General features: G+C 41.3%; 1 protein-coding gene across 1 annotated transcript; it reads left to right on the forward strand.

Annotated features, from left to right (window-relative positions):
• The first annotated feature begins 370 nt into the window (after window positions 1-370).
• chn1 (chimerin 1) lies at window positions 371-9,587 on the forward strand. Its single transcript, XM_080479015.1, has 7 exons — window positions 371-1,176; window positions 2,366-2,450; window positions 5,122-5,295; window positions 6,252-6,329; window positions 7,094-7,231; window positions 8,293-8,398; window positions 8,739-9,587. Exons 1-7 carry the CDS (start codon window positions 925-927, stop codon window positions 8,908-8,910), a joined length of 1,005 nt encoding a protein of 334 aa, XP_080335141.1. The 5' UTR covers window positions 371-924; the 3' UTR covers window positions 8,911-9,587.
• The last annotated feature ends 6,144 nt before the right edge of the window (window positions 9,588-15,731 follow it).

Raw genomic sequence — 15,731 nt, forward strand, 5'->3', positions numbered from 1 at the left:
GTTTCTTAACACATATCTTGTTTCTTACATTATGCTGACGTTAACTGTGTTATTCAGAAGGGGAATTTACTCAGAATCAGTTTTTGTTCCTTCTTTATTAATTTTGCATTATTCCCATCTCTTTGTTTGACGCGAAGAAAGTGAAACCAGTGAGATGCTGTCTTGGTGCGTGTCTGTGCTTCGTGACTGCTGCCATGATCAGTTTCTGTGGCAACGTGATTTTGAAAATAGCTCCCCTCTCTAACGGCCCACTGCTGTCGCAAGTTGAGCCGGCTGCAGCCCACTCCTCCTGACGCATGACTCATTCATTGCTCATTATCATCCCACTCTCATTTCTTCCTGCCCAGGCTCCCCTGCTTGGATATCTGATGGTTGTGTGGGGGCGGGGTGGATGCTACTATGAAGCTGGTGTACGCATGCTGCGATTGGCTGGTGGGTTCCATTTAATCTGCTGCGACTACTACAGGGTCCACCCCCATACTCCTCCCCCCTCTTTCCCTCTGCCCTGACAGCATCCATACACAACAGTGTGCTGTCTCTGTTCCAGGAAGAATATCAGCTCTGCACAGGGAGGAGAGGATTAGCACAGCCACTCAGCTCATCTGCATACACGTTCCCAGAGAACCACATGAGCACCCAGGGCTGCACCTCTTTTGTATAAAGCCTGGCACTCCCACCACGGAGGCTCCACTTCATCTACCCTCACTGCTGTGAGAACATTCTGAAAGGGTCCACTGTTTTGTGTTTTTTGGACTCTTCCATAGATTTTTTTTTTTCTTTAAATCGGTCCACTATGCCTCTATTTATTTGGAACAATGCAAGTAAGATTGTTTGATATATACTTGCTCTGAACATCAAGGAGTTTATCCTTCATTTTTTGGGACTTTGCCTGCCCAGCGTTTGTTTGAAGACTGCAGCTCCAGCATGCCATCTAGAGAGTCCTACGAGGTTAACAAGGAAGAGAAGCCTCTGGTGCAGAAGGCCAAGAGAGAGGCCAATCAGGAGGATATTCTGGCGGCGGCTCTGGGGATGAGGATGGGGCCACAAAAACCTTCAGCCACTTTTTGGCAGCCACTGAAACTATTTGCTTATTCACAGCTCACCTCACTGGTTCGCAGAGCTACACTCAGAGAGAGCGACAGGACGCCCAAATCTGAGAAAGTCCACAACTTCAAGGTGAGACAGTCAACTTATAGAAATGCTGCTGCTGCGGTTTCTCGGAAACGCTGGTGTGATTTCATCATGTGTGGCCGGAGGGCTGCTTTTCATGCTTCCCGTATGGGAAGGGGTGGGGTGTGTGTTGCTGGAGGGGAGCGAGGGGATAAAAACAGAGCTGTTTTGGTCTGTCCAGTGAGCCTGTATCAAAAGAAAATCTGTTGGGTGGTCTGTGGACCACTGCTGTTAGCTGGAGCACCAGATGGAGAGATTATGTGGATGGAGAAGGGAAACAGTGGAGGACTGTATCCCTGTTTTGGCTCTGGCTCACTCTCCTTGTTTGCCTGCTTAATGGGATGGAGAAATATTACAGTCAAGGCTTTCAAAGTGCTGATGCTCACAAGTCTGTCTCGCCTGCTTTGTTCTCCTGTTTCTGCTGAATTGTGTATTTCATCCATTATGAACCTTCAACCAAGGTGAAAGATATCACTTAAATAACATAGGAATAGATAAACATATTTTTTTAAGTAATAACATTTTTGAAAATAACTAAATTTTGCCACGTTTTTCTTAAACCTTCCAAATTTCAAACTTTAGTTGTGATCTGCATTAAATCTAATAATGAAGTTAATTACCTACAAGGAGCAGGATGACCAGTAAATATATTTAGTGACATGAGGACCTTTGTCGTGTTATTCATGTCAACATTAATGCAAGATGTGTGTTTTGGGTTTCCTGCTTCCCGCTGCAGTTGCGGGTGACCTAATACAGGAATGCTGGGAGAGTTGTGTTTTGCTCTTGTTCTCAGAGGCCTCTCTGATTGGCTGAGCTGTTGTTACCTGCTGGAGTGTGGGGGGGGGGGGGGGGGGGTTCCTTCCCTACATGATACAGGAGGCCCTCCACTGCTTCCAACATCTCTGAATGTCACAATTTACCGTGCCCATGACGGCTAAGCCTCCTCGAAATCACAGCGAACCCACATCAGTGGTGTCACTTTGAGGGTTTATAACAACAACAATCCTCCTCCACACACAGATAATCCTCCTCCACTGTGTCATTTATGATGGCAGCACCTAAGGGTCTGCTGGCAGGCTGCAGAAGGGGATGTGGTGTCCATGGAGGAAAAAGCTTCAGTCACCCACTGTTCACTCTCTGTCCTGTCACTGCACTTCATCACTAATATCCGTCACTGTCTTCCTCTCTGTTGTAGGTCCATACCTTTCGGGGACCTCACTGGTGTGAACACTGTGCCAGCTTCATGTGGGGGCTGATGGCTCAGGGGGTCAAATGTACAGGTAAGACTGTTCTCAGCAACAGTAACACATAAAGTCCTTTACGTCAGTCTCTCATTACGTCGGTGGAGCACAAAGTGAGCATTATTGTATATGGGTTACTTGGTTTTTAGCGCATCTGGAGCCGGATTATTGAGTTCTAATCTAAAATCTCAACAGTAGATTGGGGATTATGGGTTGTGTAACTGAATGGAATGAACCCTGGATGGACATGATGTAACGCATATAGTCCATGACATAGAATACTGTATTTATGACCCACTTTTTCCTTCTGGGTTAGTGAATGGAGCCTAAACATGGGGGTTGGGTTATTGAATGTTGTTTTTTAAGATACAAATTTTAAATAGACCATATAGTTTACTTAAAATCTAAATTTTTCACTTCATTTTTATTTGAGTTACAGATTACTTTTACTGGAGAGACATTTATAGCACTAAATACCTGAAAACATGAGAGGGACCATTTCTAATGAATTTTGGAATGTTTATCCCCAAATTTTATCATGACATATGATCATGACATATGCAGCATTTATTCACCCGGTATTACAACAATATTGGCTTTATGCGTGTCAAACATTTTGGTGCCGATTTAGATTTTACTGTGAGCTACGTCTTGTACAGATTCCTTCCGAGTCTCAGAATAGCACTGATACAGCCTGATGTGCATCTTTGATGTTTTATTGATGACACAAAGTGTGTCACACAAATCTGTGGGAGCTCTGACTTAAATTATTAATGTACTGACTTTGGAAACCGACAACAATTGACATAAAGGCACATACGTCCAAAGTCAGTCTTTATATGTTGCCATTCCTTCAGACTCAGCTACCAGAATCTAGGGCAGCAAAGTCTCACATGATGCTCACATTTGCATACCAAAAAAAATACTCCTCCACCCCCTTTTCTCTTTCTGTGAGTGAACTGTTGTTGGCCAAGTGCCAGAGAGCCAGCCTCTTGCTTGTGCTTGTTGTGCCACATATCCTCATCAGAGTACGCCCCCCAGCCTCATCCCATCATGCCCATGAAGGAAAACAAAGCTGGCATGTCTCTTTAATGAGGAGCAGCGCTGGGAGTGTGGGGAAGAAGCTCTTTTTCCAAACACATTAAAATTCAGCCGACTTCATCCAAAGAGCTAGGTCACACGGCTCAACCCCTATTTAACTTAAACACTTGGATGGAAAAAAGAAAAAAAAAACCTTCTATCAATACTGATAGTACTTCTTTCTTCTCAGTTCCTCTCAGAAATGGACCAGTCTCAACTGGGAGCGCTCTGATAGTGATAATGTGCCGATTAGAAATTAGCAATCAGCCACCCTTAAACCTCCTCTCAGAAATGAGCTCCGGCCTCTTTCCAGAGCAACACAGACAGAGCTGACGGAGCGGTGAGGCAGCATCCTCTCTCCCCTCACTCCTGAGGTCCCTCGGGCTCTGTCTCACCCTCATTCACCCCACCTGGGACCTCGGGGCCATCAACATACTCACACAGACCACAGGAGCTCAGCAGGCTTGTGTGTGATGACAGGCCCGGCACTATTATATGGGCTGTCTCATGTCCTTAAGAGAATAGTCTCTTAAAGTAATTACATTTCTGCATCAATGCATATAAATCCAGGCTGTGTGAATTTCTCTGGGGACCCATATTAATCAAAATATCGTCCAAGGCCCTTCAACAACATAGTCTCAGTTTTCAGAGGTAGCCTTTTAATCTAAAATTTAAAAAAGATCAAATCCATTGAGGGTTCAGAACATTGCTGTTTAAAAAAAAAAAAAAAAGCATGACATTTATCAGAAAGAAAAACCTTTTGGAAGTTGGAGATGGTTCAGAAGATTTAAGAGCATTAAAAGCTGCCCCATTTTAGTCTGGGAAAGTAGGTCTACAGTAGCCCGCAGCGCCTCAGTCGCTACTTCCACAGCTATTGTGCGTGAGCTCGGATTTGAAAAAGAATAGAGCGCGCAGCAGCGCTGGCTGTCCCTCCTCTAGGCCAAAGCATTTTCAATGCTCCTCTAATTCTCTGCATGGTACAAAGCAGAGCAGCAGTCTCTCTCTGCATCTGATCTCCCCGGGTACTTCTGTTCCCAGTAAGGTGATTTCTGCCCTGAAACAGCTGGGCCTCCGGTCCCATCCGCTGTGACTGAAGGCAAAACGCAGCGTGGGGTGCTTATACTAACATCATGACTGATGTGGCATTTAAAAACCCAGTGAGCTGCATCTCATGTCTGAAAATGTTCTGCAGCACAGAAAAAAAAATCTAAAGGAAAGAAAAATTCATCTGAGATTTCAATTTACAACACATTTATTGGCCAAATAAGTTCTATTGTTTTTGGTTTGTTGTCGTTGCTATTTACTCCATTTCATATCTGGCTCTTTGTAGGTGACTTTAGCCTATCCGAAGCTGAAGGTGACTCCAATGCCATGTTCACTGGAGGGAAATTGCTCTCTTGTGTTCGTGTGACATTTCAACGGCAGATATTGACCAAGCGGATTAACACTTCTTTACAAGCCAAAACCAACAATGTCTCACCAATGAACCAAATCCAAATCAACTGTTTAATGACATGTCCCAGTTCACAGAGAAAAACAACAAAACTGCTCATTCTGCATTTGTGGTTGAAAAAATGTATTGAACAATAAACTCCTCTGATCCAACCCCTCTTTTTGTCTGTCTCCACAGACTGTGGTTTGAACGTCCACAAACAGTGTTCCGCTCTGGTGCCAAACGACTGCAAGCCAGACCTGCGACACATCCGTAAAGTTTACAGCTGCGACCTGACGACCCTTGTTAAAGCCTGCAATACAGCCCGGCCCATGGTGGTGGACATGTGCATACGGGAGATCGAGTCCAGAGGTCAGTTCAACATATTTGTGAGCATACGTGCATGCGTGTGTTTCTTTCAAATGTGCAACTTATAGTGGGGGTTACGTTTCCTGAGATGGATTTGGTCAAATCTTTTTGTCTTAAGTACCTATCCAATCCATTCCAAAGCTATACAGCTATGCTTTCACTGACTGACATTAATTCAATTCAACTGGAGCATTTCCACTTAAGAAGAGAATAACTGAACATAATAAAATACTATTTGCTTCCATGAGATGTTTTCAATATATTCCAGTATAACCAGTGAAGTTTGTTGTTGATCAGGAAATTAAGCACTTTAACAAAATGTACTTTTGACCTAATTTAATATAATTAAAAATATAGACACACACCTTGTTTGTTTTTTTTTTAGTTTGTTTTTTTCTAAATTGCTTTCATGTTCTATCCATCCCTTTTCTAGGCAATCATAATAATATTAAGAAGTCTATTTTTTCTGTATTTATACATGTAAAACACTGTTTTGCCAATTTTTAGTAAGCGATCTGCAATATATACCAATTAAGTTGCTGTGCTAAAAGTCTGATTCAATTACTAACTGACTTAATGTTTTTGTGGGGTATGACTGAGGGGAGTGATGAGATTGCTGGTAATTGTAAATGCGTAATGAGGAATACATTACTCCGCTTCCTGCTGCCTTCGTTGATTGCTCTTCAGTTAAATCATTCAACTATGTAGGGAAAGTCGTTGTACCCCCTCATTGTTTGCCCTCTAATATGTGTCTGTAGCTAAGTTTGATTTATGTCTTTATTATTTTGCCCGGTGATGCAGAAAACAATTTGCATCTGCCCAAGTTGCATATTTAACGGTCTATATTGGCATTTCCTAAATCACCCAAGGTGATCATATGCAAGTGAATTTTTCTGCATTACTCCTGACATCCGCTGCAATGTCTGAAAAGGTTGTTTGTTTCTTGTTTGCTCTTCAAGGACTGAAATCAGAGGGCCTCTACAGAATATCGGGATATAGCGAGTCAGTGGAAGAAGTCAAGATGGGATTTGACAAAGGTTAGTAATCTATGTTTAACAGATGTCAACACACAAGACCCTGGACATGATGTGCTTGCATATGTTTACATAACCAACGCAGAACGTTACAGATTAATGACACTGGACATTGGGAGAACGCGTATGTTTACACAAGGCACACAGAACACTTCAGATTAATGACAAAGTGACATTTGTGAAGGATTAGTCTCCATCTGGGAGTGCAGCGCCTATACTGACATGTCCCTCACATGCAGGGTTTCAGTATGTGGACAGACAGGAGGGACCTAAGGGGTTACAAACCACAGCTGTACTCTCACTGCCTTAAATGTGTCTGTGGAAGAAAAAAAACCCAACTTCTTTGGTGTGTTGGGATTCAATAGCCGACTTAGTAAGAATAAACCTGTCTTGGCCCAGCGCAGTGTGAATTTTAACTGCAAGGAGAGCTTGCAGCAGTGGGCAAAACTCTCTGCCACATCCACATGTGGGAGATCATCCATGACAGAGTGTCATTCCAGCTCACAGCACTGTGATGTTCTGTCTGCCAGCACAAGTAGGCCATGGCCTGCTCTGAAGAGCATGCATAACCGAGGGAAAGTCAGAATAAAACAGGCCATGCGGATGATAGCGGCTACTTTGCAAAGATACAGAGCCAGTAACAGAGTACGGTTCTCCCATCGCTGTAACACAGTCTATTTCTCGAATCACTCGGAGAAATGGCTCACGTCAGCAGTTTCATGTGTTCATTCTTTTTGTCTCTCTTATTCCATCACACATCTCCACAGATGGCGAGAAGACAGACATCTCAGTGAACGCCTATGAAGACATCAATATCATCACCGGTGCACTGAAACTGTACCTCAGGGATTTGCCCGTTCCTGTAATCTCTTATGATGCTTACCCCAGGTTCATCGAGGCTGCAAGTACGTGAAATCCACAACAAATTAGACAGACCTGAATCAATGTGATGGGTACATTGAAAACAGAAATCTAAAAATCTATACAAAAAAATCTATATAAACAAAATTGAAGGAAAGAACAGAGAGTGCACATGAGATGTGTTCTGTACTATTTTATGAGGAAATAAAGTGACGAAAGGAACCTCTGTGTGATTGCACACAGATGCCAAACTGAGGATTAAATATGTTGTTGCACACATTATTGCACAGTGTTGGAGATTGTGGAGAAACAACATCACTGACACTCTGTGTGGAATTTGCCTGGGGTTACCATTTCAACGGAACAATCACAATTCTGAAATGTGTTTCCACATTGTAGTGTTTCAATCTTTTTCACCAGCATACTGGAGATTAACACTAAGTAATGTACTTTAAGTAAAGTAGGGCTGCCAGTTCTCACAAATCAAGAGTGAAAGTCACGCGTTGCACTAGATTACACATGATCCCATGCCAAGCCTGTTATGTCACTAGTTTCTCTTAGAATTAAATTTTTCTCCATTTCATCAAATTCACATTTAGTTTAAAGCTCCATTTAGCTTTATTATTTCTTATTGGGGGAAAAAGATACAAAGACCATCCCCTCTAGTTTCCTAATGGACTGCACCGATTTCACCGACAGTGTAATATTTCTCACTGTGAGCATTTGTAGTATATTGGCCCGTATATGTTCGAAATAATCTAAACTTAACCAATGTTTTATTTCTGTATTGAAAGTGTGCATTTTAGGTATTATATTTACATATTTTTAGATATGTCTGTAGAATGTAGATTGAGTTAGATTTCAATTGCAGCGTTCTGTTGCAGCGTAATACCTTATACGTTAAAATTATTATTTGTTTAACTGTAATTCAGCCATAAAATAAACTACAGTTGAGTACATGAGGACAAAATCAACCATCTCGTCAACTGATGTCCTTTTCCCTCTGACATGCCGAGCTGCGTCCCTTCCCCCAACCAGAAAACCACAATGAATCCAGACTGTGTGGACTGGCTGCCCTAACAACTCCATCCTTTCTGGTTCCCAGAGCTCACGGACACAGAGAAGAGGCTGGAGGCTCTCCGTGAAGCTCTGGCATTGTTACCACCGTCACATTGTGAAACCCTCAAGTACCTCATGGCCCACTTAAAAAGGTGAGTAATCAGGGTGAATCAATGGGGGGTGGGGGGGATCAACACCAACATGAACCCTGCAGCCATGCAGCTTAACAGAAATCAGAACATAAACAAGGTTGTTTTTTTTTTAAATTACATTTTGTTTATTGTTTATGAATCTTAGTGTATAATTTGATGTTTGTCAGGAATTGATGAACTCATTTTATTATTACATTGGGTCCATCATGTCAGCTGTGTGTGAATTACTCTTTCATGTTGTATTTTCATTATATTGACATGATACAGATCTGGGAAACAAACTGTCATGCTTCCTTGAAAAAAAATTAAAACCAAACTGACGTTTCTCTCATGCTTGCAGGGTGACACAGAATGAGAAATTCAACTTGATGAATGCAGAAAACCTTGCCATCGTTTTCGGGCCCACCCTCATGCGTGCACCCAACCTGGACGCCATAACAGCACTGAATGACATCCGCTACCAGAGGCAGGTGGTGGAGCTGCTCATTAAAAATGAAGAGGTGCTCTTCTGAGCACAGATCAGGACTTTTACAACAACTCTCTAATCATTCATTTGTGTCAAGACTTGAATGACTGGTTTGTATTACACTGATTGATCAAGTTGGGGTTTAAATGCCTTGTGTATGGACTAGTGCTGACCTAACATCTGTCCTCCCGTGCACTGGGCGTGGATGATGAACTTTACACTTGTACGTACTTGTAAGTGTCTCCCCATTTTTGTCGGGGGATCTTTAGAAGCTGACAGACCAGCCTGCATGGTGCACGGTCTTTGTTACTTTGTAGTCGTAACCCAGCATGTGTTCAGATCGTGTAGCGCTGTGATTTGACTTTTCTTTCTTCTGTGGTAGTTCCTCTGTTTGGTCTACATTCCCAGACTGCCCCCTGTGCAGTTATTTCTGTGAGACTTTGTATAGCTGGATGTAAAAATAAGCTACTAATTTTTCTGGGGTAATTTTTATGATGCCGTATTTTTTTATCTCCTCAAAACCTTTGTAGGTCACCTGCAGTTTTTAGTTAAATGAGTCTTCTCTCTCAATGTGTCCACACTGGTACGACTGCTTGAACTTAGCATTTTTATTGTGTTAAAAACAGGATTGTCTGTGAATTTAATTTTCTATTGTGATTATTTTTTTGTACACAACTTGTGCATGATCATTTTAATTTATTAAACCATACTCTGAGAAATGTGCTTGATGACGTGTCTGAGTTCATAAATGTGTGGTTGAACTTGCCTTTAACAATTTTTTTAATGTTTTGATCATTGCTTTTAAGCAAATATGCCAAAGTTGATGGGAAACAGTTGCAACATTACTCATCTTAACAAGTTCAGAGTAACTTTAATATTTTGTTTGTGTCTGCATTTCTTTCTCTGAATTTAATATCTGGCTCTTTAGATTTATTAATGTTCCACAGTCCAGTCTTTGGCTTTGGGTCTGCAGTAGCCATCTGCCTGTGATGTCTGCAAATGAAACTGTGTGAGAAATGAGAACAAGAACAGTGCGGTTGCCACTGAACTGGCAACTCAAATAATTGACAGGAGAGATGCAAGACATTCCTGTCGAGCCGAGGGGAACTGCAGAGGCTGCTGATTTGTTACAACCTCTGTTAATAAAGAGTGTTTTGTATACCAGCATAGATTTCACATTTAACAGCCAGTTTGGTACAGAAATCACCCTGACCCCCGGAGTTTTCCTGCTGCTGTGGCACATAGAAGCTCTTTGGCCTTGGATACATACCTCATTATTTTAAAACCACTGCCACAAAGGACAATAGTCATAATATTTCATATTCAAATCTGTACAAATTAATAGTTAAATATGTGCAGTCCCCGGCTAGCTCAGTTGGTAGAGCATGAGACTAACAATCTCTAGGTAGTGGGTTCGTGTCCCACGCCGGGCGCCACCTTCCCGTGGGCTCACCACCTGCAGGAAGGTTCTTAAATGGTGCGATGCGATTTGGGTGACAGTTATCAGACTGTCACCCCCGCGACCCGGAAACGGATAAGCGGAAGAAAATGAATGAATGAATATGTGCAGTCAGAAATTTGGGCACACTGCTTTTCTTGATATTCCAACAAAACACAATAACCCAAAACGCTCCTGCTGAGAAAAAAATTACTTCAGCCTCCCACAGCCATCTTGTAAAGCCACTACAATAAATATATATCTATATCTGTGACACATGTTTATAAAAAGAATGCTGTTGTAACTCTGTCACTTATATAGCTTTTATTGTTGTGAAAAAGGCTATTTATTTGTTTTGTTTTATACTATGACACAATATTTGTCATGCTGAGCTCATATAGTATCTTTTCCTGATAAATTTTTTTATATAAGGGCTTGAGTAATATGCAGTGACAGGGACGGGGGATTTTGTCAAAAACCGACACAAAACACCTCCAAATCCAATCACGGGCTGACTTTAAGGAAGTCAACAAAACGCAGACAACGCTGAAGACTATCAGTTAGGGTTAGCAAAACATATTGATGCAACTCTAATCTTAAAAACAGGGAGGGTTTCTTTGATCATGATGAGGGACACAGAAATCCCTTCCCCACTACCAGAGGGCCATGTTGTGCTGGATTATTTAATGAAGTATGATAATTAGAGCTTGCAACCTAACATGAAGTGCAAACTGAAGGGTTGTATACAGAGTGTATGGAAATAAAAATGCCTGCATGTGATCATTTGCAACATGAAATGCATTTACTTTGGCATTATTTTAGGAATAATCAAAGTTAACATTGGGTTAAAATGTGCTTACTTTACCTTCTTTCTTGCTTGACCATCTTTGGAAACTTTTTCACGTTTATAGCTTGCCGGGCCGCCAATTGCTCCCATCTGCTTTAAAGAAAGAGAAAGTATAACAAAAGTCAATGTTAATTTACAAATATCATGGAGCATGTTTGTTTGAGGGCGTAGGATGACCCTGACAGTCCTTCATTCAGTATAATCACAATGACGACAATGTGTGCCTGAAGCCCACGTGACTGTACAGAAGCCCCTCCAATAACACATCAGTCACGCACTCAGAGATTAAAACCAAACCCACCTTACCTAAGGCAATAACACCATGCTCTGGGGAGGCTGCTAATTACTGGATCTATGTGCAAACAATGTCACATAAAATTTATGATTTTCAAGTTTAATTACCCACAGGTTATGTCTTTCCAAGCAATTTCCAAGAACCAGCCAGGCTTGCCATCGGTAGCTCATTAAACCATTCCTGTGTCACACTGTTGAGGCTCAGAGATCAGATGTAGATTGTTTAGAGTATTTTTACTTTGTGCTTAATTTTAAATCTCATTTTTCCTTAAACTTTGTATATGTTGGTCGAGTTAATACTTTACAGTTTGTGTAGCCACCCATTTTTGTCTGTAGCTTTGCTTTGAACCATCCCCTGCACTGATGTCTGTGCCTCAAATTTCACCAGAAAGCGTTTGAGAAGCAATCGCCGCTTGACATTTAATCACTGTGTGGTCACATCACTGTGACTTAATGTAGGCTGAATTCAGACTTGTCTCTGGCGATTGTGGTGCGAAATTGGATTTTCATCCAACCGTTTAGCCTTCCCCACCATTATCAGCCATTTTAAATATATCATACCTCATGGTCATTGACTGTGAAAGGAGGTAAACCACACCAATAAAGCTATCAAGCTCTCTATCGCTCAGCGAGATGCCACGATAACGGCATGCTCGGATTGTGTCTGCCGAATGTATTGTGTACCGGATGTGCATTATTCACAGCAATGAGACTAAATTTAAGAGGCTGTGATCCATGAGATAACTGACATTTCTCTACTAAATGCTTTCAGAAGACTGACCTGAATACATTAACTAATGTTTCAATAAAAAATGGATTCACCCCTGTGAAGTATTTCATATATTAATGTTTATTTATACATGATCATTTCCAGTCTGACGTCAAAAACATTGCTGGTTTTAAACATTCAAAATAAATCTGGTATGAAAATGTGAAATAAAACTACCCATTTGGGGACCGAAATAATTTCCCATGAAAGAATCAGGTTGCGTAATGTTAGATGTTGGAACATTGTGTGAAATATATTGCACAGTATGTCCTAATCACTGCTATACCAAGCCTAATCCCCTTAATCTTCATTGAGGCACAAATATCCAGTATGCTGCACACTTTTCATCCATCCCCTGCAGATATAGCGGAGGTGCTTCCATTCAGATCCATTGAACACTTCATAATTGACTGAACAGATGTAAACACACAGCTCATCGTCCTCCAGAGAGCGAATTCACTGTGTGAGGCTTCAGAGCGACGTAATTAATACTGGACGGAACACCAGAAAGTGTCCGGCCAAGACAAGGTCGACTGAGCATGTACAATGAAGTCCTGTCCTGTGATACATGACAGACTTGGAGAAAGGGAAAGTGATGGCAACATGGTGTAGATTTGAGTGACCCGAGTGACTGCAAAGAGAGAGAGAGAGAGAAAAGTAGATGGGGGAGGGTCGAGGCAAATCTCTCTTAATTCACATATTGCCAAAATGGTCATTTGTTCCTAAGTGAGATGAATGAGTCTTGTGCTTGAGTAGCTTGCTGATTGAACGGATGGGGGATGTGAGGAAATTGAGTTGCTTGACCCGTCACAGGCCGACCGGGCGGCGTAGTGCAGAGCCAAGAAGAGATAAATGGGTGTAACACCTGGCCTCCAGGAAACACAATAATATCTAAGACCAATTTATTACTTCTGTGTAAGTAACTGATGTCTAGCGCACGGTTCTTTTTCAGTTAAAAAGACAAATTTGCCTCTATTGACAATGAAAGTTTACTCAGCAACACCTCACTAAAAAGCTCTTCCATTTAAAATGCTCAAACTCATCTTGAAGGCAATATAATCTCATTTAAATTCACTATATCATCAAATTGAATGTCACAACTATGTTACAGGGTGTTATAAACTTTTTATATGCAGATTCTATTAAAAAAAAAAAAATTATTATACTATAATAAATGTTGAATATAATATGTAATTTGTGAAATTCTGATTCCGATTGCACTTTTTAATCAAAACACAAGGCAGGGGAGATGGATGTTTTTTTTCCTCTCGTGGTCCCATCTGTCTACCTCAGGGGCTGGAAACGCACCAATGTAGTTACTGAGAAGGTTGATTGAACGCTTATCATACCATTTCAACACATGCAAAGTGGTTTCTCCTGCCACAGCAGTCTGTGACAGAACCTCGTCCATTTTTCTTCAGCTCAGCATCAGACGTCAGATTGACTCTTGGTAGTCTGTTGCAACTCACAGTACCAGTGGAGTGGATTCCCTCCAGAGCAAGTGCACGGATGAGAGGAACACTTGTGAGCCAGTTGTCAAAGTACAACTTAAGATTCTGTTGCTTGGGTATTAGCTGGGCAAGGTGGAGGATGTGAACATTCCCAGTTGCTCCAACATATAGCGGCTCAGCGGGTCGTACAACTCTCTATTTATATATTGCAGAGTTGTGTGGAGTTAAATTTAGAACTGGTCGAGACAAGTATTTTGTAACCCTATTCACAGGGTTTAGTCGGGCAGTATTGCTTTAGGTTGTTCCTTCTCTTGAACGGTTCATCTACAGCAAGCTTCTCACTCCGTTGGAGGTATTTCAAGTCGACATGATATGATCTACCAGTGGCTGAACCTGGATGTTCCTGCTTCATTGTTATCAAAGTGCCGGTCTTTCTTGATGCTTTGCCGTCTATTTAGATTCATGATGTCAGCTGCCCGGGACACTTGGCTGGCTTTGTGCAAAACCATGGCTGGTAATCCATACAACGACATCTAGACTCCAGTACCCAGGAATTGCTCCAGTTCTTTGGTATTGAGGTTTAGGGGTTTGTCTGGGTCATATTTCATTGCATACAAATTTGGCTACTCTGAAATTAATTCAATGATATCTTCTGAAAAAAAAAAAACCCAGCGTGAAGTAACGACTGCGAGATAGAATATCTATTGATCTTAGGAGAATAGCTATTGATCTTGGGAGACTTCCCTGCCATTCAGAATATTCATTGGAGGTGGCACTGGTGGCTGCTCTCTGTCTGAGTAGGTGCAGAATACCAGGCTCTGGTTTGGAAGGCACATCTTTATTTTTCTCTTCATCTTTATTCTTATATTCCTCTTCATCAGACTCATTCCAATGCACCATGTGCTTCTCTGTAGGTGTTAATTATACATAGAAGCTGTTGCTCACACAAACATACATGAGGACAAAGGCATACACATATGTTTGCTACACATAATATTTTGACCTCTGACTATCACTTGACGTTCTAACTGGATCTCTAACCTGATTTTGTGGTCCGCCCCTTCCTCATTGTCTCTCTCATCCTCAAGTCCAACATCATCATTGTCCATTGGGATAGCCCTAACTTGAAAATTATTTAAACTTCTTTAGATGTTTGTGCTTCTCCACATATTTTTTTCACCAAGGTACTAATATTTAACAATGTAGAAAAGTAGTTTCAGTCTTACCGTTTTCCCTCACTGTGTCACATGCAGCTTTGTTTCCTGACAATATCACATACCCAATTCAAACCCTGATTTTCTTGGACAGAAATATATCCTGCAACATTTTAAAAAGATATGCAGGTAAAGCCCCAAAAAATAATGGAAGAGACAATGTCAGGGTGTTTTGACAGGAAATCACCCCCATCCCTCAGTGTGTGCAGATGATTGATTCCAATAGAAGATATGGACTAATTAAATCTAACAGATCAACAATAGTGTGTGTTCCCTAATTTGACTCCAAATTATCTGATGTATGTAACTCCATGCAAACCAAATGAATGAATTATTCATTAGACTGACACATATGAAGCGGAAAAATCAGCAACACAACGTAACCATGTGCACATTATGACGGTATCCTTATCGAGAGAGGCAATTTACTTATTTTCTGTTATACTAACTTAGTAAGTGAAGTAACTGACTTTTTAAAAAGAAGTGACTAGTAACTGGCATGAACTACAACTTCCCTGTGAATTGGGCAACATTGATGACAGCATATCTATATTTTAATCTGTTTATTCACATTTTACAACTTTGCCATTTTTATAATATCTTGATATTGAAACAGATATCTCATCTTGTCTATTCAGCACAGAAACCACGGATTGCTTTTCCAGGGCACGGAGGAGTCAATAAAGCTTCTGAGGCTCCAGTAATAGTTTAAACTACCGAGAGCAGCGAGCATGTGTTGTGTTGTGTGTGGCCAAGTTCACTGTGGGGTATTTTAGTACTGGATTACTCTGGCATGTTCATCTTATAACACATGACAAAAAATGTGGCCCTCTCAAATGACAAGCCAGTCATTC

This window comes from Lipophrys pholis (assembly GCF_963383615.2).
Source record: "Lipophrys pholis genome assembly, chromosome: 13".
NCBI lineage: Eukaryota > Metazoa > Chordata > Actinopteri > Blenniiformes > Blenniidae > Lipophrys > Lipophrys pholis.